General features: G+C 41.4%; 1 protein-coding gene across 1 annotated transcript; it reads left to right on the forward strand.

The window, feature by feature from the left end:
- Window positions 1-11,930: 11,930 nt before the first annotated feature.
- On the forward strand, window positions 11,931-18,671 carry LOC117163490 (uncharacterized). Its single transcript, XM_033345815.2, has 4 exons — window positions 11,931-11,967; window positions 13,364-13,565; window positions 16,017-16,330; window positions 17,175-18,671. The coding sequence occupies exons 1-4, from the start codon at window positions 11,931-11,933 to the stop codon at window positions 17,597-17,599; spliced, it is 978 nt and encodes a 325-aa protein (XP_033201706.2). The 3' UTR covers window positions 17,600-18,671.
- Window positions 18,672-25,853: the final 7,182 nt, after the last annotated feature.

Genomic DNA, 25,853 nt, shown 5'->3' on the forward strand with positions numbered 1-25,853 from the left:
ATATTTATTAGGTAGTATTTTTCCAATTTGGTTATATCCAATGCCAGTAGTAAATAAAGAATTGTGACATCATGAAAAAATATTTATGATCATCTTTTGAGAATGGTTTTAAATAGAGAATGCACATGTAAAGAATTTCATTTACATTTACGTTTGTTTATAATAACTGTGATTTGGAATAATATTCTTCGTCATATTACTGTTACATTGACATTTATATAAATTTTTAAGATCCAATCGATCTTCGTTCGTATTTCAGCAATTATGAATCGTTAGGAGTTAACAAATACTGTGTCTTTCGTTTAAACTGAAGATCATTACTTCTGACTTTTACATCATTTACCGTCTCAATTGGTCAATTGTTCGAGCCTCAGTTTTCAAAGAAACGCTAAAATTGTAACCATGCCCCTCCTCTGTAAAAAATACCTTTCGAAGCAATATAATTCGGGTTATAGAGCTTCTCGTGCCAGGCTCTAGTTTTTGAGGCCTGTTATTGTCAGTAGAATGAGCAGTCATGAACGGGCACGTGAGTGATGGACGAGGAAAGAGCTCGCGAGCCAGCCTGAGAGAAACCGCGTGTATCCACCAAACGTGGAAGAGCGAGCCGACGAGAAATAGGCGAGGAAGTGAGATGAAGAGAAGAGGATAGTATTTGCCAGTTCGCAAGCAATTATCGCGCGCGAATCGCGCCACTTGCTGCTACGTAAATTGGCTCGCGTTGGTTATATCGATCTTGTTCAGTAATTTAAGCCGAGTTAAACTTCGTGCCACGATCGATGATAACGCGGTCTACGGTATATTCGAACCTTTTCCTCCTCTCTGCCTTTTAACTCGCGACGAATTTAATAGCCGCGAGAAATCCAGTTGATTGACGGCACGTAGAAACCGAGGTTGTGAGAAAATCGTGTTATTTGGTTACTTTTTCAGTTGACCCTGAAGAGAAATATTTCCAAGTCTATCGATTATTTCCATGGTCGAGGAACGATATTCTTATACGTCGTTATATATACTTCTCGAATTTCTAAATTTTTCTTCTCGATGAAAACGAGACAAAAGTTTCGAGTCTCGAGTTTCAAAAAACGACAGCAAATAATTTCTACGAAAATTCGTACGAAAGCTCCGTAACCTTACCGATCCTGAATTTATTTCAATTCGTCACATCCCTAGGAAGGAAGTTCTATCACGAGGGCAACCAATTGATGATCCAGCACGACATCCGTAGGAACAATGGGTTCCTTTTGGAGTGGGTCCTTGCCGTTGCGCAGTGTCCCAACGAGTATCCTTAAAATTTCGCGAATACGAAGGCTCCGCGTAGCACGTCATAATCATAATTAACCCCGTCGTCCTTTCTAACGAATAAGCTTCAAGGTAAAAACGTACTTTACCGTAACGTGACTCTCGTTTCACCCGGCGCTGCCGGTTCATCTTAACTTTACAAACAGACGGTACGGGACAATAGTTACCCTCCAGTTTCGGAATTACAACGTCTACCGGGTCGGGGTATCATAATATCGTACATACATACATATATAATACCCTGCCCGACAGCCGTACAAGGACCTTCACTCGGCGAACACGAAACACATCCCCGACCCAACTCCCGTTCGCGCAATACCCCTCCGTATACTTGGCCAACTCGCCGGATGAAATCTTAACGAGAGGCGCGGCCCGCTTCGAAAACCAACCCCACCGACAATGATGGACCGGTTTTTTTTACTTCTTCTTGCGGTTTCGTCCTTATCCCGGAAAAATACCTTGCAATTAAGCCGCATTTCGGGAGACAGGTGGCACGTTGGTGTGGTGTGCAGCCACTGGTTCTGGTTTCATCAGCGACTTTCCGGCAAATTTGGTAAATTGTGTAAAGACGCAACAGCGGCTGGGTTAATTTCGCTATTTTTACCCTGACATATTCTAAATTTATCTCTTCTTCTCTGCTTCCATAGAAACCACCTCCTCCATCGTGAAATGTCATCTGTTCTAATTTCAATCTTCGCCTACTTCTATACCACACTCTAAATGAATTATCTCGTTCGATCCTTTCTACCATCTTGCATAATCGATAATATATCTAATAAAACGCTGCCAGAGTGTTCCATTTCCGATGGTTAAAGATTCCCCATCCGGTAGCGTGCCAAGAGATACCTACAGCGATATCGCAGGCTGTTCAGGAATTCCGTTCCACGCGAGTCGATTTTTACGCATTTAACAATATGAATAATGCAGAAACGAGGTAATTCGTGCACCGTACAGCTCTCGCGATGTCGTCGTCGTCGTAGAACGAAGTCGAACAATTTTCCGAGGTAATTAACGATTCCTGCCGGCAATTTCGCGAGATCTTCGGCACGTTGTAACGACCAACCGAGATACGGCCGGCTCCTTTCGTTAGATCACTTGCTGAAAACTCTGTAAATTATCGCTGCAAGTTTATACGGTGACACGGGAGTGCGCAGACGCGGTTGCTACACCCATAATTGCACTAATTATTATTGTTTCGGCAGAGGGTTGGGGACGACCGGACGGAAAAGTCTCTCTCTTAACTTCCGCGACGTCTCCCGAACGGTTTACGGCCGACGACACGGTAAAGTTCTCGTGTAAGACCGGTTCAACGCCATGCGACGATTTCTTCGTCTAGAAAGTATGATGGGGGAGAGGTGGTCACGCGTTCCTGGCGATCGATGTGCTTCAACGTTTCTTCTGTTTTGCTTTGAATATCGTTGAAATGATCTAGGTATTTCTTACCAAGTAATCTTCCTTACTTACTTTATTAATGAATTAAAAAGTTGTAAGTCATTGATTTTTCTTCTATGATTCTACGATATTACGATATTAAAAAGAACAACGAGATGATTTGTAATTATTAAATTTATTCTTGTCGTATATGGTACAGGTAAATCTATAAATTAATGTCGTTATATCTAGATAAGCTACTGTTATAAAAATATATATGATTGTACGATTACGATTACTATTCTTCGTCTCAATATCAGAAAATAAAATGTTCGAGAATAAAAATATCTGAGCACAGTTTATGCGGACAAAATATTCCCACAACCAGTTGGAACGCTTAACCTCGTTTCGCACCATCTATTTTTCATGTACGATATGTATATTACAAGTATAGAATCAACGCGTTGTAGTGTGTAGTTGTGCACGCGAAAATGTACGGATATGTCGAAATGCTTACAGGTGTGCACACACGGAACATTCTATGATACCAACCCCCGCGAGGGTTTGTCGAGCGCCAAAGGTGGAACACGCCAGTTCGTGCTCAGACGTGACTCGAGACGCAACCCCATTTTTTATCTACCTCACAGATTGTTTCTTATCACGTTTTAGTAAACTCCTGAACTGCGTACAGCTGAAAGTCAGGTACGTAACTTTCTCTGCTATATTTTCGAAATCTTGTTAGCTACTTTTCTGTCGACTGTGTTTAAGTAATTTTGTTTGCGGTAACTTTCTTTCTCTGGAATTTTCTGAATAATACTTGTGTACGTTGGTAACGTAGAAAGGCGAAGAATTTGTTAATATTTGCAAGCGTGTTTGTTGCTTTTTGATCGCTTCAGATCGCCACTATCGTTGTATTTTGCTCCAAAATTATAACGAAAGACGATTTGCCTTAATTCTATGGACAAACCACGCGAGCAAGAGATTGCTCTTTTTCTCTGTAACTAAAATTCGAAATTGATTTCCCTTTTCATTCCTGTTATCCAAAACTCGTAGCTTTTTACCGATATGCGTATATATACAGAATCCCACGGAATTGTAACCGAGCAGAGAAGAAAAGTCGAAGTAAAATACCATCGGTGATCCATCGGCAACAATTTGATCCGACATAGACTCGGTAAGAGCTATAATCGTGGCTGACCGCGTAAAATTTCGACCGTTCGCCCCCGGCGGTGGGGCGATCGCGGCGATTTATCATTTCAACGTGTCTGGATCCTGGTAAATTGCGACGTCTCACAATCCGATTCGATTCGATTTCACCGCGAAATTTCGCCGCGGACTGAGAAACAAGAACGAAGAAGGAGGCGTCTTGGTCTCTCAAATAAATTAAACGTCGACGAAACCGCTCCTTTTCTCTCTTTTCTATCATGTGTGTATGCATGTATGTATACGTGTACGCGTGCGTGCGTGCGTTCTCTCGCGCACGATGGTCAGAACAAAGAGCGGGCCGACCCGGAGCGACGTAGAAATATCGGGACAAATCGCGTTGCGTAAGCTGGCTGGCGTCCACATCGTCCGCCTCCTTTTTATTTCCCGGAAATTTCGCCGGCAAATTTATTCGTCGCGCTGAGCTACGGTCGAAAGGACAGAAGACGACGGGGCCAGGAACGTTCGCCGCCATTTTGACGGAGTTTCAGCGCGGTTACCGTCGCCTTGGACGAGGTACCGAGGTTGTTGCAGAAAAAGATAATTAACATTATGGGATCGTAATTGATATTTGTATTTTGAAGAGTGTTAATAGCTCGAACGAATTTTTTCAGAGTACGTAGTTTTCTATTTATTTTTCAATTTTCTGTATTTAGGTAATCGAATTAAAATTGCTAATTAAAAGACTAAGTAACAATTTACAATTTTTTTTTTACAATTTTTTCACTGATATTTTTAATTCTATCTTCTAAATCCAAACAAATTTAGATAATTTAAACAAGTTCAGTAACGAGATTAACTACGAAAGTTGTCTCGTGCAATTGGCAAGCGCAACCAATCTTTATTTCTTCATATGTATTTCCTTGTTATCATTAAGAAATTCTCTAGAAATGAAACAATCAAATAGCAACCTTAAGTATATTCTACAAAAATGATCAGTTTTCATTAAACGATGGTCGACGACGACAAAGAATTCAGAGCTATTGCGCACACGTATAGGTGGTCTTACTTTACGATACACAACGAAATATCGTTCATATTGTTGGTCCCCTGCATTTTACCGAAATTTAATAGCACGCGAGCGCTGGCGCCGCCAGCTATGATTTCAAAGCGTCCATAAAATGTCGGAGACAACACTGTTTTAGAGGAAAAACGGAAGTTTATTTGGGTATCTCTGCGTCGTTCTCTCCTGACTTGTTCCTTTTCTCTTCCGAATTTCGTTTAATTCACGTGTGTTTCTGCAAGCTGACTCATACATAACGTATCACAAACTATTTTCTCCGAAACTATTAAAGATATAACTTTGTCTTCTTATATGAGCGTCTAAAGATCAGAGTGCTACGTAAGGAAGCAAATCAGAGAATGTTGCATTTGTTTGCGTTTACACAGATACGCCGAAAATATTCCGGTATAAGTCGCCGAAATGGAAACGGGACTGAATTTTGGACAACTAGAAGTTTATTAAACGTCACGCTCAGTCCGGCTTACTCAAAATTTTGTGGTAAACTTATATGCGTTGAATTTACACGACTTCGTAAATATTGAAATTATATAAAATATTTCAATTGTTTTCTATCTCTCATGGTCGAAAAATATTCTCGAACAATTAAAAAATATAATTTTTATCAAATCTCATCCGATATTAAATATTCATTTATCGCGTGTTTTCTTTTTTTTTGTTTGTTCGAGATCATTTGCATATTAAAAACATCAAAATTACAATGACGCTAAATTATAACGCATCGCATAACCTGTCACGAGCATTGGCTTGCGACCAGAGCAATAAAGAGGTCTTTCTAAAAACCGATGCATTTAAATAAACCAGAGCAGCTGTCCTTCCATCATCATATATCGTGCATTTGCCAAATTACTCGCTGTATGACAAAAAGCATCGACCCACGACATCGATCATTCTTTTTTATCTCGTAGAAACACCAGCGGCCGAAAGCTACAGGACCATCAAACAGACAACTTCTGCATCCGTTGCACTGTTCTGATATTCTCCGTCTCTTTTATCACCTGTCGCGTAATCCGTTCCACGAAATTAGCAGCTGTCGCAAAGCCGATTTACCATGTCGTTTATAACATGCAAAACAAGTTTATCCCAATTTCGTTATAGACGCATGCATGTCTTCGTACATTTGTGCCAACTTAGAATGGCAAGCGTATAAATAGAAAAACTATATCAAATCCAATTTAGGAATTTAGTTTGTAATTATAGCTCGGAACAAAAATTTGGAAACGATATAGACCGATATTATTTGCAATACTATTTGATTTTTATGTTGTTAAATTGTCATACGAAAGGAAATATTTTAATATAAAGTAGAGACAATTTGTTCTATAAGTCCATGGTGCGAACGTTAATAATATAATCAATTTTGTAACAGTTAATATTTTTGAAGTGTTCAGAATAATGCCGAGATATATATCATGTTCTCAACAATTTTTAATAATAAAGGATTGAACTTTAATTATTTTTTTTATCAACTTATCGATTTATCATGTTTTTCCGTTACGATCTTCATATTATGTTACAATACAAATTCAAAGAGATACGAGGCACAAAGCAGTGTCAGAAAACGCGGATCAGACGCCATGAGAGCGAGGCCAGGTTATCCTTGATATTTAACGATTGATTGGCAGGATTGGCAATTTGGCCAATTACCCTCGAGTTCCTCGAGTTTCGCGGAATAACGAATCAAAATTACATAGTCGGACCCCGAAAGTATCCTGGATCGGGAATAAAATCTCGATTCGAGGCCGAAGGGCGTTGATCAGAATAGACGGTGTTCGCCGTTTAATCCAGAGAAACGTGAATCGACCAGATTTATCACAAAATAAATTGATGAGTTACGTTCGATAATTGGAAACCGCTAATTTCCTGTGAATTCGAGGGATTTTGGTCGAGAGAAACTTTGTAGGTTTGATAGTTACATGGAGATAATTAGTGAAACCACGGTGATTGATAAAGAAATTGAAGGTATAATCGAAGAACGAAATAACAATTCCGGGATATGTATATAAGCGGTTTAAGTAGCTCTTTTGCTTCAAATTCCGTGAAAGTAATTTTTATGAAAATCGTTCGATTGCTCTTGCAATCATTGAAAATTTGTTCGAATCGTGCCTCTTGAATTTTCTTTTTTCTTTCTCTTTTGCTCGTAAATTTTAGTTTCAATCTGATATCGAACTAGGTACTTTCGCATGTTTTGCGGAACGATTTTACACAACATTTCGCGCTTCACTGTAATAAAGTAGCTCTTCGATCTCATAAACGTTATCCCACGTTGTCTCGATTACGTTTAATGCCTTAGAATTTGCCATTTAATAGCGTTAAAAAAGAAGAGAAAAAATATTTAATGCCTTGAAATTAATTTTTTTCGCGGTTTCTCTTCTCTGTCAGCGTGCTTCAAAATATATAGAGGGCGATTGGTAAGATTAAACTGTTTATAAGATAAGATAACTTTATACTGTAATTCATAAACTTTACCAAACTGCCCACTATATGAATCTTCAGGCTATACAAAAATATGCAATTTAATTTTTTTCACCACATTTATGCTTTTTATAGGCAGGTTAATCACGACGATCTTTATTTATTTGGCGATAAAAAATATCCAATATAGTATTTCGTAACTTCTACTCAACTACTTGTACACATGCTTCGGCGTATGAATTAAAATTGTCCATAAAAAGTTGTCTTCACACGGATTTGAATTTACATTTCATGCAAACCTACACATTCGAACGGAACACACTGGCTGGCCAATATATTTGTTTCCCCAAATTTTCCTCCACGTTCACCGCGACCATTACCACAGTTACACGGCCATTCGACTCGGCCCGATAAAATCGAAGAGCCCACGACAACGGCGTCTACGAAAGTTTCAAGGAAGCCCATTTCGACTTAGCAATTTCGCCGGGACTATTTCCACTTTTCCAATTCTTTCACCCCCTCGTCTGCCGCGGTGTTTCCCCGCGTGGTCGTGACTTTTCCACGCAGCTCTCCGAGAGAGTCGTAAAGTCCCGGGCGCGCTCGAACCCGGAGCGGCTATCGATTTCACGTGTTTCCTTTCGGAAATTGCCTTGTTTTTTTTTTCTCTCCCCCGCAGCAGCGTGTGTGTTTCGGGCCACGGGGGAAAGATCGATACGATATCGCGATACCTTCGACCACCGCGCTGGGTGGTCTCTCCGAGGAGTGACCACGCTCTCTCTGCAAATCCGCCTTAATTCGCGCCCCCACCAGACGGTACAACGTCTTGTTTAATTATACGTGTATAATAAATAATAAATTAATCGTAGTCTGAAATGATTCACCGATCGAAAAAATTTTGAATTTGAGATTCTCTTGTAAGAATTTTATTTCACGAATTTTATCTTCGATTAATGTGAAACGTGAAAATGAAAACATATAGGCACACATTATCCCATTCGTTGTAGTAAGTTCATGCGTAACAAGCAATAAAACAACATCTAACATCCGCATAACTCTTTCTATGTATATACCCTCTCTCTGCTAAAATTAGCCAATTATTCTCGTAATAACCAATTTCGAATTTACTTTAACAACAATTGTTATCTCTGACTGGAGGAACGACAAAAATTCTCCATTTACGTAAACACGAAATTCACCCGCTAAAAGTCCCACACACAATGTTAAAAACACCACGTATTCGTCCTTATTCGTAACAAATCTCCTGCAACAATAAGAAGAAAAGAATCGACGATAGCAATGTAGATCCTTCAATCGTTGCGCCATTTCACAGCAGCTTCCGAGATCACGCGGATGGGAATGAAAAAAAGAGGAAAAGATTCACGAACCCCGAAAGAACGAGGAAGGAAACGAGGAGAGCAACGACGAGAGAGAGAATAACGCTTTAAATCGCTCGGCGGGGTCGAGAGGACGCGGAACGGAGCTCGGCCGAGCTCGCCTCGTAATCCAGACAGATGGGACTCGTTAATGGGACGCGCGAGTAATTTGCAAGAAATCTAATAACACCGTGGATGTCTCTCTCCCTTGCTCTCTCTCTCTCTCTCTCTCTGCTCCTCTCCCGTCCCCTTTCACGGCCCATAATTCGTGGCCTGACTTTTCCCCCTTGCTGGCCGTCGTTGGCCTCTCTCTAATGACAATACACAGGGAGGGCATCCCGCTCGTGAAAATTAAAATTCGCCCCGAAGCGCTAGTGAATCGCGCGGCCGCGCGCTCGCTCTCGTCCACACACGCTGGACACATTGCGCGTTAAATTCGTCGGCGACGCGAAAAAGGAAAGAAAAGAGCACAGTGAATTGTGTGCATGAACCAGCCACGACGATGTGTGCTCGGTCTTTTAAGTCGCGAGCTTTTTAAGCAATTTTCGAGAGAGAAATTCTTCACGATGAGAATTAGAAATTTCGTAGGCTTGCAAGAGGGTGGAAAATTGGCAAGCGTATAATCTTGATGAGTAGACTATGAATTTTTATGCGAGTTTATAGTTGTAGGAATGGGATTAAAAATTAGAATTAAAGATCTAGAATCTGAATAAATTCGTTTCATCGTCTAAACATCAGAACGAGAAGTTTCCTCTGGAAATTTCACATATTTCCGTATTATCTACACTCTGTGTATTTTTGCACGTTTAAATTTCCAGATATAAATGGAACGAAGATTGTCATAATTTTCAACAATTCGCCGCCACTCGAGTCCATCGCTATCTACTCGCGATCTCGGTGTGTGGGTGCACACGCGATGCAACTTCGTGGCAGTATAGTATAGAGAGAAAAGGCTGAAGAAGGGTCGGGGGTGGAAGGAGCAGGACTCGTTAAGCAGTTTGCGGTTCGTCCCGGCCTTTTTTTCAAGGCGCGCCTTTAATGTAAACATATTCCGCGAAGAGATTGGCATCTTCCTCTGTTTCGCTAACTTTCTCTGTTTCCTGTCCTGTTCCTTCGCTTGTGCCTCTGCTTTCCGCCGGTAGAGCTATTCTATTTGTGCCTTGGCATTCTCGTTCCCCACCCGAGTTTCCGCTCCTCCGTTCGCCGAGCCTAAGCGCGTTTTGTTTCGCGCGTCTTCGTTCTTTTGCGAATCAGGCTTACCTTCGTTGGTCCACCCACGAAGATCGATCTGGGAATCGGCCGGACGGTGATCTTTTGATGATGGAGCTGGATGAAAGTCCGATTCCCCTTTATAAATTGATTCTTGCTTTCTCAGTGTGGTACATCGGTTCGATGAAATTGCTCGTGGCGCTCGTTGGACAACGTTTCCGTCCGCTGTATTCGATTTATTTATTGTTCCCCCAGAGAGCATCGTATGAGTAACGTTGCAAGAATACACGATGGAAGAGCTTATTCCGTGGTAATCGATGAATAGGACGGAGTATATTTTCTTCCAAATTAAGAACAGCTTGCTTGTCTCGTGTAATGGTTGTTCGGTTGGTTTGTTCGGGTTTTTCGCGAATTTAAAAAGATTTCTGGTTCTTTACGGTAATCTTACGTCGTGGAATCTTCGCTATCAGAATGTTAATTAATAAATTCGAGAATGTGCTTTGTGAGAAAAAATGAAGAATGCGAGCGAAAACTAAAAGAAATTGCAAAATTTTTATTGCAATATTGTCATTTCGTCCAACGTCAATAGCAAACTTTAAAATCTTCAAAATAATTCTACTCCCTGCGTATCTCTTTTGCCACATTTCAGACCAAATTCTTTGGTCTCGTGTAACGTCACTCCAGCTAACGTTCGTGAAATGAAACGAAATCGCTTCTTTCGTGTGGGACAGGAATCACGACTCTCGTCGTCCACTGTTCGTTTCACCGGAATAGAATCTTCGTTTTAACGTGAACCAAGTAGCTTCGGACGCTTTCAACCGCTCTCGACAGTGGTTCGCGTCGACGTGAACCGATCATCTTGCATTATCATCGTGAGGCGCGTCCTTGGTCCAAGGAAACGATCAGATGCCGCGTAATACGATCCAAGCGGAATCCGTAAGTCGCGCTGTCCTCACGCTCGGTTAGCGTGACGAATCGATAATGAGCCACGTTTCAATTTTAATAGACGTCACAGGGATTTGTCTCTCCCGCGAGTAGAGTCCTCGACGTGGTCCCATGCCATCGGCTGTTTCGCGTTTCTGCTCGAAAAAAGAAATCGGCCGTAGAAGTCGGGTAACTCGATCTGCACGAACACCTACGAAATCGAATTATACCGGCTGACACGCCATGAATTTTAATCGGCTCTTAATCTCCATCGGCTCCGTCCCGGACCGTTACGTTTCTCGATCGCCGCGTGCTCCTTTCGCTTTTCGCAATACATTGTTTTACCACGAAACGAATGGTCGAGAGTATCCAGATATACAGGCGCACAGACCGCCTCGGGATGTTTGGAGATCATTTGTTCGGGATCGTGGAAAATGTCATTGTGTTATGTAATTATTAGAATTATCTTGAGAAGGGAATAAGGAGAGAGAAGAAAGAAGAAAAGTTTACAGAAAAATGTACAAAATTACGTAGAATATCCAAAGTTAACGAGACAATTTACGTTACGTTAGATTTCATTGCTTTAGTTACGTAAAGATATAAATTTACCAGCAAATCGCATTCAATTAACATTGCAACCCTAACTGAATACATTTACATTTGCAAAAGTAACGTTTGTTTCTTAAATTCCCCTGTGTACGTAACTCTTCTCTATACGGAAAAGAGAAAAGAAAAGGACATACTTTAGGCGCAATAAATCTTCCAATTGATCCAGGATCATTCAAATTCCCTTGTACGAATACAATTCTAGCGGGAGATCGGCAAACGACCAAATAAACATAGTACACGCGATAATCTCGCGTTCAGCTTGGCGAATGCGACTGTAATTAAAAGCTGAACGCCGTTCTGATATCGTCGGCTACCGAACAACGAAATTCCCTCTGGGACCCATTAACATAGCTCGCGGCGCTCCCGTTAATCACCAATTTTATCGCCATTAACGTTCCTTCGCCGATTAACTCGAGGCCGGAACGCACGCGCGAAACATCGTTACGAATTAATGGCCGTTTCGTTGGAACGGTACCGGTGGTCCGGTGTGAAACACGAGCGAGAACAGAATGAAAGAGAAGGAATTCCTTCAAAAAATCGAGACCGGTCAGTCAGTCAGTCGGACAGATCCCCGGCGGCAAGTAGCTCTGACACTAGAGCTTATAGTCGAGAGAGAGAGAGACAGAGAGAGAGAGAGAGTTAATCTATCCCACGCGCGTTGGCCAGCAGCCAAGAACAGGAGGAACAACATTCGAAATAGCCTGCTAAACAACGCTTTTAATGCGTTGCCACGGTCTCGAAAGCCGGTCCTCGCGCGACCGCCACCTCTGTCTACCGAAATCGGACCACCTGCTGATCGGGAATTACCAGAAACCGACGTACCGTTTGATACGCCCGCCGCGATGATTCTCGATCGACCTGTATACCCTCGCGTTGATGAATCGCGGGAAACAGGATATTCGGAGTGTCAAAGGAATGTCGGATGAGCTATATTGGAAGACGCCACCGTGACTGGTGCGTCAAAGTTGCGGTATTGGGACAGTGTTAACCTCTTAACCTTTAACTTTGCTAGCGAACATCGTCTCTTTGATAAAATAGTTTTGGATTTGACAATTGGTACGACTATTGGAATACTAGGATAAATTTTGTTTAATCTATTTAAATACACTGAAATTTTCTTAATCGAATAGAAACTTCCAACTGTGTAGAATATATAGATAATTCGCAAATTAATTATCGCGAAAATGTAATAAATTATTTAGCTGCTTGTTTAAAGAACACAAATAGATATCGCAGCACGTGGAAATTAGAGAATAGAAAATAGGTGTTAAGTCTATTCGTGGACGATCGTCTTATCATCTTACTAACCTGTAATGGTTGTGTTTAAACTCGACGACAGTACAGTTCCTCCCTCATTCAATAAACTAGCGTTAATAATTCCTCTCGGTTGATATCATGGATCTCGTTAATGATCGTTACAATCTCGGCACAAAAGCAGCGATCGCTGTAGAAACAAGCTCGCACGATCTCCATGGACCGGTTAGCCTCACGTTTCGCAACCTAGTAGGACAATTTAATCGAACCGCATGCAATTACCCGTAGGTTCTCTTCGTCGATCGACCCGGCACCGCTTGAATTTCCAAACGATGTTGCCATGCTGCTAAAACACGCTACTCGATGATCCACAACGGATGATCTACCCGGATCTTGCGAAGAAAAACCGAACGAACGATCTGGCTATCTGATCATCGTCGACCATTAACGTTTCGTTGCAACAACCGTTGCCGGCTGTCGGAAACTCTTCAACTTTCTCCAACGAAAAGTCTCCTCCGCGATTGCATTGGCCGTCTCAAGATCACGGTTCAAGGTCATTTCGTTCGAGTTCAACCTCACTGTTTCTCTGTGAAGATAAAAAGAAGCAGAGGGAGGAAAAAGAAGTATAAAAAAGAGAAGAGCGTGGTAAAAGAAAGAGGAGAACGACGTGCGGATGATCGATGGTGAGAATCGGTTGGACCAGTCACTGTGGCTTCGTACAGGAGAAGACATCAGCTTGCGGAGGAGGTGCCAGGACTCTACATTCGGCGCCTCACGCTTGAGGACCCCAGGAGCGCGAGGGAACCCTCGAGTTCAAGGTCACAGTCTCCGGCACGCCATATCTGTCATCCTACCACCGGTTACGTGCCCTCCTCCAGGAGATCCTCGAGGTATTCTCTCTTGTAGCAACCGAGACCGCACGTGCACTGTCACTGATCTGCGGTGAACTTCGGAATTCCCTCGGTGCATCGGCGATCGATGCGAGTCACTCGGGACGCGATAGTCGCTCTGCGCTATCGATGTTTCATGTAGTGTATATTCGGACATGTATTTCCTGTAGATCGAGATATTTCCTCTGAAAACTGCTTTGTACTCGTAAAACCAGTAGTTGACAGAGCGATCATTTTGAAAGAAGGAAATTTCTATATAGGAAAGGTTGTCCACGAGCTAACTTATTCCTCCAATATGATTTGATCGATTATCCATATCATTTAATTATATTAATTTATTAGATTAGACAGTTCTAGCAAAGCAGCGCGTTTTCATTACATACATTTTGTTACAAAAATTCTGTACGACGTATGTTAACGAACAATATTTTGTAGTTGCAAAATTTACTCATTTACACTTAACCGATTCGTCGTTCTAAAGGGAAGAAGCATGATATTACAATTTCCTCCGCCTATAATCGCCAAACAACAATTTTGAGAGACGGATGAATCCCCAGAGACAGGATTTCCTAGGCGATTAACCGAAACTTCGACCTAGTCAACGTTGTTCGCTACCCGAGGATCCGCTTGGCCCGTTAATGTGACGTAGGAACCCGTAATTAAACGCACTAAAATTTAACTGTCGGGACAGAAGGAACGATCGGTGCCGCGCGACTTAATAAAGCCTCGAAGGCGATCGTGCCCTCGCAGCCGGCATTATAACGTTATTAAAGCAGCTATCGCATCGAAAGCACGAACGTCTATCTGAACGTCATTATCGTCGACGTTCTTCTCTCTTTTATCTTCGTCTATCCAGAGTCTCTAGAGTGCCGTCTCATTGTTCCAAATGCTTGCGCTCCGGGAATTCGTCTTTTTCTTCAGTTCGAAACGGGACGTTCCGGTGAACACGAGCACGGTATTATATTTCGAGGCTGACCCCGGGACAGCTCGAGATCCGGGCAAGGTTACCGAGTTTATTGCGAGTTTAGGACGTGCTCTCGTTTCTCGTGAATCCACCACCAGCGTGGATCAGCCGTCTCTCAGAAAGAATTCCTTCTTCTTCGTCGCCTCCCGTTGCTTTCGTTATCGTGGCCCATTTATCGACCGCTTTCGGACGCGTTCCTATCCCACGTTTTCTGTCCTGTACCGAGTTTGCTTTGCTACGAGCCGATTGTTTTCAATTCACTCGAGGCGATAAAATCTTCTAGATAATCCAATAAAGCGAGAAATTTCTAATTTGAAAGTTTTCATCGTTGAAAGATTTTTGTTAGCTGTATAGAGTCACGATCTACCATTGAGTTCATTTTAGTTTTCTTTGTTTCATTGTTACTTAACGCTACAACTACCAGATAAAGAAAATATATTAAAAAATTCACAGCATAATAATAATTATATGTTGATCTTAATAAAAGTGAACATTAATTTTATCAATGTTGATCTTAATAAAAGTGAACATTAATTTTAGCATCTGTGTGTTTTTAGTAATTTGCAGAAGCAACAGATCCGAATTTTTTATAGTTCGTCCTTAAGTTCTCTATTTTGCGTAACTTGGTATAAAATGGACGAATTGGACATTTAAATATACATTGTGTATATTATTAAGATATTCCTGTGTGTATTATAACAGAAACGATATTTAGTATTTCACAATAGTCGAACGCTTGTACGATCTCGAAGATAAAGTGTATCATTTCGTTAGGCTGGTTCTTTTCAAACGACGAGAAGTCATCGTGAAGGAAGATCGTTAGGAAGTGAATTTGAAAAGCGTCGGTAACTTCATCATGATGAAGCTCTTCTCGTTGTCGAAGTGCTACTGCTTCATCTTTTCACACAATTTCGTTTCTCTTTTTACTCTGTTACTTCGCTTCCCTTGCAACTTCCTCGTAGTACTTCCCACTTGAAATCACGACTGACATTTGAAAAGCTCTTGGAAACCAATTATTGTTTACTCGAAAACACGAGAAATTGAAAAAAAGATTAGAAAATGGTAGATCAATCGATTCCTTCTATCTTTCCTGATATTCGATAAAAAGTAATTTTAACGTATTTTATGCTATATAGTAATTGCAACAAAACTTTCAATTTTTAGACGTTCTAAATATACAAATCTAAAAAATAAATACATTAATTACTAATCAAAGACGTTCTAAATAAATTAATTAATCTACCCTAAAGTAATACTCTCTCCATATCTTTTAAAAATCAGAAAAGTAAAGAGTGAAAATCAAATCACAGCAAACAGAGCTACCAAGACTTACACTGATTGATTCAAATAAGACGAGCAGCGTGGTATCAATGATGATGGTATCAATTCCATGCTTAAAACGAAACTCAATTTCCCAAGCAGAAAATCGAGTCTAATTCAGTCAGCTCCTGATCCACGCTGTAATCGTGATCGTGAAAATGAAACAGTTATAGGTCGTGGCTGGAGAGGATCCGGAAGGAGAGGCCACCTTTCCTGACGATCGTCTCTCTGGAGCTTCCAGAGTCATCGATTCCTTTGATCGAATCACAGGCAAGTGCACGGACCAAGGTCGTCGAAACCAAGGACGACGTTCTGGACGAACTCCTGGATAAGGTCACGCCGAACGACGCAGGGACGAAGTCGGAGCTCGAAAGAAGGAAGAGATCGTCGAGGAAGTCTCGACGCAGAAGAGGCAAAGAGTTCCTGGAATGCACGAAAGGAGCTCCAACCCTCGAAGAATGCACGAAGAACATCGTCCAAGGTCAATTCAAAGTCTGCAGTTCTGGCGAACGTTTACTCAGTGGCATTCCTGGTATTCGCGAGCGCGTAAGGGAATCTGTTTTATGCACAGACCTTTAGAAGTTCGTTCGATTCGCGAGAAACGAAGATTAGCGAGCATCGACAACCTGTTCGCCTCTTTACGGGCTTTGGAAGACTTGGAACATGCTTCGAGATGCTGGTTGATTGGTGTTCGAGATGGTTAAAAGTATCGATTAGCGATTTGCGAGAAACCTTGGACGAGTTATAACCGTATGATTAAATATACAGATGATGTAAAATTTGCAAAATGATTTTGGTCATTTTTTAGATAAATGTTGTGTAAATTTGTATAGTCAGAAATTGGTTGATCAACTTTCGACTAACAGCGAGAAATAATTTACACGTCTAACTTTATATTTTATATGGTAGAATATTTCTTACGGCCATATATTTAAAACACTGTACGGTAGAAAAGTTCATCTGCTAATTTACTTAATTATTGAAAAGTAATAAAATTGCCGATAATCCTCTGATATAGCACCAATATCGTCTAGAAAAATTAATATTCAAAATTATTCAATTATAAAAAATTATCAGTCGGTAACTAAGCTCCACTTCCTACATTGACGTTAAACAGGTTGCAGTCTCTAGGTGCACGGGCGCTACGCCTAACATACCGCACTCCATTAATTTCTTACCATCTTCCACGCCAAAGTATAAATTTCCCCATTGTGACCATAAATCATTCTCTACGCTAACTGAACCAGAAGAAGAACGAAAAGAAAAATTAATATTAATTAAATACCATAAAATTGGATCATCGCTCATTCGATTTTCGTTTCCAGGTCCGAGTCGTGCACGATTATCGAACCTCGATCTCCAAGACGTCACCAAGTGCATCTGTGCCGAGATATCCGGAAACGTTCGCGTCGATATCGACTCGGAGGTAGAGGCTGATCACGAATCGCGATCCTCCAGCCCGGAAATGACTCACACCATACGGATCGCGATGAGGCAGCACGATCGTACGGGCTGCAGGATCGACGACGGCGTAGAAACGGAAGGAAACGGAAGATCGAGGCCGGAAACGGGCCGGAGAAACGTCCAGGCGAGGAAGGAGACAACCAAGGAGGACGAAGCTTGCAACGGTGTGAACGACGCCTTAGATTTCACGTTGAATTGCAGCAGCGTGCGACTGACGTGCCGTGACACGAGCCTCAGGACGGGGACACCCTGTGAAAAGCAACAGAGACCGGAAACGCGGAATTAATCTGCGCTGGTTTTGTCCGCGAATCGTTCAAATTTCATGCCCAGACAATGGAAGGTCGTTAATTGTTCCGCTGATTCAGAGAAAAATATTTCTGTTTCAAGCAATGAAACAATGTTGAAAAACTGTCGCTCCGATGGAAAGTTAATTGAGAAGCATCTGATGTAACGATAGTTTTCATCTTATATTTAGACGAATAGTTTCCAATCGGTGTGAACATTATTTGAGTAGTAGGTAATTCTTACTTTTGTATTTTTAATTATTTGTTCTCCTTAGTCCAAGACAAGAATGTTTCTGCTACACGAGGACCTTGTAATGAAGCCGCGTGAAAAAAGCTATTATGGGGATGGAAAGTTTTATTTTAGAAAGTTTTACATCGGGAAAAGTCTCCAAGGTTCTCCGAGTTTTAACGGTGTTTTCCTTTTAGACGATGGTTGTAATCTTTGGAGAATGGAAAATTTTAAATTTTGGATTTTAAACAGGTTTCTAAATTTTCATACTATCGCTTGATGAAGTTGAATAATGCGCTGTTTATTGGAAATCCATATATCACATAGGATGTGCTTAATTCGTAATAATCTCGAGGTCGGAAGTTCATGAATGCTATTTATCACGTAATTTAAATGTTGCAAATAAATCTTCGATCGGTACAAATATTTAAAAGCAAGAAAATCCGCACATTTGGCGTTTCTTGGAATTGAAGATATATTAAGACGATGCAATTGTTCGTATAGTATCATAAAAGACGTATGTAAATTCTTGGATACTACAGAAATCAGAGAAAACGTGGATAGAAGTATAATTTTTTGTGGTAGACAACCGATCAAAGATTTTCCTCGATATTACTGTTTAATAATATTTCGTTAATACTATACTATGATACTATAATAAAAAATAATTAATAAAAATTTACATAATTCAAACTTTGCTGCTTAAAAAAAAGTCTAAAGAAGAACACGCGCTATTTGTTTCATTATGTACCAATCTGCGGCACCCAGAGTAAACAGAGAATTGTAGCCGCGTGAATTCCAGCAGCGGCATAGTTTTTACCAAAGCGTGATCGTGATGGTTCGGTCTCGAGGCGGTGCTATCGAAACGTCGAATTACAGTGGCAGCACGGCGGCCGAGCTGAAAGGAATTTGGCTGCGAAGGATCGATCCCTCATCGCGGGAACATCCGAATTAAAGGAATTCCAGTGCTACGATCGCGTCGATGCCATTAGACCTTCTATTCCTCTCGGTGAAAAAAGGCTTTTGGAGATCGCTGCGAAGGAAAGCTCGGCCGGCCCGAAGCCATGAATCTTTCGCGCGGCAATAAATCGCGAATCGTTGCCTCGATTTCCACGAAACTCGCACCGACGCGACGTGCACGCATACTCGCATACCCGTGTCCAGTTAGCCTATTAATTAGCTCGACTAATAAATCGCGACTGGCCCGAGGAACAAGACAGAGAGAACGCGTTAGTTGTCGTCCTTTTACGTGGAAGGAAGAAGATACTAAAAGGGATGTCGAGAAGAAGACGAAGATGAAGAAGAAGAAGAAGAAGACGGAGAAGACGAGGAAGAAGAAGAAGAAGAAGCAACGTACGAATTTCGTCTCGCGGTGGACCAGCACAAGAGATGAGAATCGTGAGTCTAGGCTGGCCCCTTGGAAGGCCAAGCCAGCCCAAACCGGGTGAGAGAAGTTGGCCGGCTTCTCTTCTCTTCGTCTCTCCTTTTCTCTTCTCTCCCGTGTCCTCTCTAGTATCCCCTTTCCCTCGCTTTGAGCGCCTGGTCGCTGTTCCTCCTCGCATTTTTATTTTGTCTGTGCTGTGTGCGCTGCTCCTTCGTAGGGCGAAAATGGTTCATGGCCGTTTCTAACCGCCGATTTCGCCGCGAATCCTGCCAGGAGGATCGACCTCTGTTCTCCTTGCTTCTCCTTCCCCTGTTGTCTCTTCTTCTTTCGCTAGTAATTTGTTTTTCCCAGCTTTCCTTCGGTAGTCATGCTCTTTATCAAGTTAATCGCGTCTTTTTCATTTTTTTTTCTATTTCAACTAATAGAATGGTGCGTGACGTTATAAGAATTGGAAATAATCAAACGATAAAGTATAGATTGTCAATGCGTTTGTTCGAATGGTCGAAGTTTCTATCGAGGTTGTAGCTATCAGAGTTTACTTTTCGAGAATGAAGACTTCATGCGAAGGGATTCATTGTGTAATTGGAAGAATAGGTTTGACGATGGACTGAGAGCGAATAGAACAATGTTCGAAGACGAGCGATCAAGTTAAGTAGGTATTTCAGCAAGTACTTTCGTCGGTCCATAACCACGAGCGAGTAAAGAAGTAATGACAGCGATTCGATGAAGTAACCGGACACGAGGATGAACGAAAAGGAGGGACTTTAAAGGGAAAATAATGACGCGGGGGAACATTCGCTTATGACGTAGTAATTACGCGAATACAATGATTAAGCGAATTCTGGTTCTCGACGACTTTTTTACTTCCGTAATTTGACTACACAGAGGACGTACAACGAGCATAAAAGTGTTCATTATTCTTCCCTGCGATTCGATGAGGCATGAAACTATCTTCTATTAAGTCCGTATTTGGAGATTATGCAATTTTTCATATTTTCATATTTTTAAATCCAATGATTGTTCTCATAATTCAAGAGGAAAATTTCTTTCTGGTTTCTTTCGCTCAGTAATTCAGCTACGTAATTAGCGAAAGTTCTATACAGTGTCACAAGCTGGGAATTGCCAGAGCTAATTTTTCTTGCGTTGACGCAATTGTATGTCAAATTACAATCGTCGAATTCAACATGGAGCTACAAAGTGATAAAATCTCTAGAAGAAGATCGAAATAAATATTCCCTTTCTTGCCAGGATTCGTCCCTTTCTTCCTCGATTTACGTTTCTTCGTCGTCCTATCTCGCCGCCGTGTCCATTCCTTTTGCCTCATCCTTGAAATCGATTAGCGTGTTTACTCGATCGAGACGCGGCTGAGTAACGCGCGAACAGCGCGCTGGCCAAATACAATCGCGGACTTGCAAGACAAAGAGGACTTTGTTGCTCGCTGATGAGATCGCGACGCCTCCCCCTTTCTTCGCTTTTTTTTCTCTTCTCTTCGCTCGTCGAGAATACGATTAGAAGAGTAGGAGAGATAGAACGAATACACGAGCAACATCGAGATAGAAAATTGATATGTTGATTGCCATTGAGAGTGGAGAAGAAAGAAAAATCGAAGATGTTCTGCTCGTTGTGTGTTCAACGATCGTTTCGAGCAACCATATGGATTTCCTCGATTCCTTCAATTTCTTCGATTCCTTGGAAATTATCGAACCCATCCGTTTTTATCCGACTAATGTTTTGGAGCACGAGCAACGTTGTAGATAACCCGGAGCATGTTGCTGATCGTAAAAGTCGATGATACTTGCTTGTTCAACGATTGGAGAGAAAATGTGAATAGGATTACGGAGTAGAGATTCGATAATAATGATAAACGATAATGAAACTTTGAGTACAAACGTCTTCTGGCATAAATCTATTTTATGAATCGAAGTCGTAATCTATTAGATTGATTGGACAAGAATATTTTAATTCATACAGGAAGTTACGAGAGCAAATTAAGTATCAATGACAGACAACGAAAGCGGTTATATAGCATGACTTGTCGAAGAATCGAAGAATAACAAAGGGCACTGTTAACCAAGATAACGGTCCAATTAAAAAATTCAAGCGATATCTGGCGATTGAAACGCTGACACTTTTATCAGTATGGTTTCCTTCCATCATTTTGCTTTCTTGGATCCGATGTAGCTCTCTCCGTATCACGGGTCACGAATACTTCCAAGAAACCTAAGAACATCGTAACGATAGAAAGAATGCTCCATTTATCATGTTAAACTGTTGCATTGAAGCAATTTAGTACGTGCTGAATAGTCTTCTGAAAGATCTTTCAGTTGCACTGCAAATCCACTTTTAGAATTTTAAATCCCTCGTGTACCTTTCAATTACTCTTAAACCTTTCAATTCCTTGTTTTTTACCTTCGTATCTTTATATTTTCCACTCGATAAAATAATCTTCCGAACTTCTAAGCCTCGCAGATCTGCGATTTAAATTCCAATCGCGAGCGAAACCAAAATGGTCAAGATTTATTCGAAGAATTAAGACAAACTACGTAATCTTCGAACGTTCACTTTCCACGAATAATCCAAGTCACGTTTCACCGAACGCATCCCTAAATAAAAAGAGAGGTCCGGATTTTATCTGTCTCGTTATTAGAAACTAACGACGTTTCCTCGATCGGTTTTAATTCGACCGCAACGATCGCGATTCTACCGATCGAATAAAGTAGCTCCGTAGATTCCGGCCATAGCTTCAGCTCTCTCGAAACTTCTCTCTCTCTTTAGATCCGCGCCTCGTATCGAACTCTTTTCCTTTACGGGCCATTAGAATCGCCCGAAGCTCCAATAAAACCCGGCGAGATTGCGTTCACGGTTCCGCAGACGATCGAGAAAACGGCGAGTTCCGCGGGCCGACGTTCATTACCTCGATACGAAATTAAAGATCCGTTTGCAGCGTGTCGCGTTAACCGGTTCCAGGGTGCATTTCGCCTGACTGAAACGCTCCACGCAACGACACCGTCCGAAATTAAGATATCGAGCATATTCCGTCCCTTAAGTGGCATCTCTCGCTCGAACCAGCATTCGATTAGCCTCGACAGACCGATTAATTCCGCCGATTCGTTGAAACGTCCGTTTTTAACTGTGCCTCGTTCGATGTGAACAACCTTTTGCTCGGCAACATGTCCGATACTGTGTTCGTAACTACCGCGACTCGTTTTCCCGGATTGTAATTGCGAGATTTATTGCCCCCATGGAGTGTGACTCATTTAAGATGTGTAATACAGATTGTGGCATTAATAATAATCGGTATAATGCGAGTAGCTGTTTCGAACGACACGTGCGAGCTTATAGTCTTTATAGGTTGCAACTATTAGTGTATTTACAGTCGTTGGTATAATACGAGCCATTGGGTAGTAGAACCGATCAATTCCATTTTTTTTTTTTAAACCACCCCATTAACTTCGATGGAGTTGGTCAGTTTAGTGTCTGTGATTTATACACCTATTAGCAAGTTAGTGTGTTGAATGTTATTTATTAAACGTTCAGGACCGGGTATCGTCTTAAACGATTATTCATCGAGCAATTCTTCAAACACAGATTCACTAACCCAGTCTTTCTTCTCGTTCATCATCCAGCAAAGGAGACAGAAATCGGCGAGGAGAGTAACTATCGCGTTTAGCGTAATCGCGTACAAAATGAACGTTCGCGCGCGTTCGCGTTTGGCAACGTTTAATTATCGGTCCGATACAATGGCCGGCCCGGCAACAGACGGGCCACCGCGGCAGTCGACCAAAAAGTCTATCATTAAAAACGAGCCCCGTTCTGGGTGAGAATAAAAGTACAAAGTATTTCGAACGAAAAAAAAGAAAAAGAAAACATCGCTAGGAAAAACAAGGAACAAGAAGAACAAGCTAGTAGAAGAAGCAGAAGAAGTGGACGTGGACGAAGAAGAAAAGAAAAGATGGACCATGCCGCGATACCTTAAAATGATCATCGCTTTAAAAGATCGGAGAACTGGTGGAGGGAGTAGAATAGAGGAGATAAAAGAAGTAGTAGGTATATCCTTGATGAGCGATCGTTATCACGATGAAAATGCAGTCTCGGATCGATCCACTGCAGTCGATTCCTCCCTGGCTTCTTTTATTAGACTGCCAATTTCATAGCGTCTTCTCGCTTCCTCTCTCATCTTTTACGTTACTATCGTCTCTATCGCGCTTTCACGTTTCCTCCCTTTGTCGTTCTATCCCTTTCCACTCTGTGTCTGTTGTTCGTCGTCTACAGTTTGCCCGTTTCTTTCTTCCCGGTCTTCGTCTCGTTCATCTTTCACGTTCTCTCGCTTCTCCTACGCTTCCTTTTCCTTCGCTCGCACGAAATCTCGCCGATTCCACAGTGAAACGTGTATATACACTCGGGGACAGATTCTAATTTCAAGCAGAAGCTGTAACGAAATCTTCGAAACGGTAGTATCGGATTGTTAAAAAATTTCGTGGCGTTTTTAGTACGAACGTCGATCAAATAATGGGATGTCTGAACGGATACTGCTTTTGCTTGGATATTAAAAAGAATCAAGTAGAAACGCGAGAAATTCGTTAATAAAATTTGTACCTTCTGTCGGTGAGACAATAGGTACGAGATTTATTTATGGCTAATCGTAAATGTATTAGGTTGTCCGAAAAGTTGTCTTTTGTTTCATCAGGAAATAGCACAACGTTTTTTGTTTTATATTATTTTGTCAAAATACGTACGATCCATTTCGTTCTGTCGAGATAAACACCGCGACATTTCACAGAGTTGGTTTCACGTTTCTACGAAAGTGCACTGTTGTGAAAATCACGTTTGCGAAAGAAAGACACTTTTCGGACAACCTAATACTAACCGTCTTGTCTTTCTCTTTCATTCCTTGGCCAGAAATTCGGTTCTCCTGCATAACCATCCGCTTTCCAACGTTTATCTCGGCCGTGACGTCACACGGCGTAGCGCACATGTTCCGACATCGTCGGAAGAATCATTCGATTATGCAGAGTCGCGAGGGAATCGTGAATTTCACAGGGAGCTCCTTTGTCGCGTGCTCCAAAGCTCCGTTTTCTTCGCGATTGCCTCTCTTTTATTGGGGACCTTGATGGCTCGCAGCCGCGTTACATCGAACGGACACGTTCACCGGAAAAACAGCTTGAACGGAAGATAGCTGTTGAATGTGGAGAAGGAGATTGACAAAAAGGAGGAAAGTTGTAGTTTCTTTCACAAAGGGTGGAAAAGTTGTAGACTTTTTCAGTTTCTTCGCATAGTACGGCGGTTTTTCGAGTTTCGTTAAGAAACTGCGAATTTTACTTGATATTCCAAACAAAACGACTTAACAATTTCACTATATATTTATTGTAAATAAAGAGATTTTTTTATATCTGACAGAATTATATTTCTCGAGTGATCATTACGTTAATTTAAATTCGTACGTAAAACTTTTGAAATAAGTGTAAATTTTGCAACTGTGTTCCAAATTTCCAGAAATAAATTACAAATATAGAGAAACCGTATCTTCGTTAGAACTCAATTATGTGTAACGTGCAAGGCTTCGGCGAATTGCATCCTTGACAATTTGTTCGCTTCCGAGTTGCTTCTTTTCAGTGTAATTTATTTTAACCAGATCCGACCGCTCGGGAGAATTTCTGCAACTCAGACATCGTTTTTATATACAATATTCTTTTAAGGCGAAGAAGAAGGCGGGGGATTTCAATTTTCCTGTCACCGAGCCCCGTTCCATCAATCTCGAGAACCGTGGCATCGAAGTGGAAAACGAACTCGATGACTTCCCGGTAAGAAGGCGTCTCTCCGAGTTACGGACTCCTTTGTGCACCTATATTGATGCCTTGAAACAAAAAAAAAGAAAACCTACCACTTAACAAATTCTACTTGGAACTCGATGTTCCAAGTTTAAACAATTCTACCTTTCTTCTGCTATATTACTTTCGTGCAAGAAGATTAAATTAGCTGTAACGATCCATTTTATACTCATAAAAATACTTCCATATTCTGGAGAGTCGTCATCTCCAACATTTTATATCGACGAAGCATAATTACGCAATTAAAACCAAAACGATTTGTTTAACCCGTCAAGAATCAACGTTGCTTTAATCCAACCTTTCGTCTTCACCTTTTTCTTTCTCCTTCCATGCGGACGCTACAACTGTATGAATCTTGAAGAAATTGAAGTATCCTATAGCATCACGATGAAATATTTCTCGCTAGATCATAGTTTGTATATTCCTTTTCGTGTATCGGATGTGTGACGGCCCTCTTGCGACGTATCTGTTATTTTAATACGTTTGTCGTGTCTTATCGCCCTCATTTTATTTGGTAAATACGTTTATGCAATCTCTGGAAATGATTTCACTGCTTGGACCCTGACGAGTTAATTAAAATTTCTTCGTTTGCAACATTATTTTCATAATTACCCAACGGCGTTCTGATGAACTCGGTGCAACAAAATATTATTCTCGAACGTCGAGTAAAAAATGATTGCCAGCTTTCATAACCAGTTCCCAAGGAGAAAAAACAGTCTCATCCGTCTTATTCGAGGAAATTGAGAGGATCGACATCCGAGCGGAATATCCAAGATCCTTCTGCTTGTTCGGGCTCGATCCGAAAGAAGACCGTC

The sequence above is a fragment of the Bombus vancouverensis genome, chromosome 10 (genome assembly GCF_051014615.1).
Source record: "Bombus vancouverensis nearcticus chromosome 10, iyBomVanc1_principal, whole genome shotgun sequence".
Classification (NCBI taxonomy): domain Eukaryota; kingdom Metazoa; phylum Arthropoda; class Insecta; order Hymenoptera; family Apidae; genus Bombus; species Bombus vancouverensis.

What these genes read in the sequence shown, in the direction of transcription:
- LOC117163490 (XM_033345815.2), top strand. Translation starts at nt 11,931, where the DNA reads ATGAAAGAGAAGGAATTCCTTCAAAAAATCGAGACCG. An exon ending in CCTTCAAAAAATCGAGACCG is followed by an intron (nt 11,968 to 13,363) that starts GTCAGTCAGTCA and finishes ATCGATGGTGAG; the next exon opens with AATCGGTTGGACCAGTCACT. An exon ending in CACGAAGAACATCGTCCAAG is followed by an intron (nt 16,331 to 17,174) that starts GTCAATTCAAAG and finishes TTTCGTTTCCAG; the next exon opens with GTCCGAGTCGTGCACGATTA.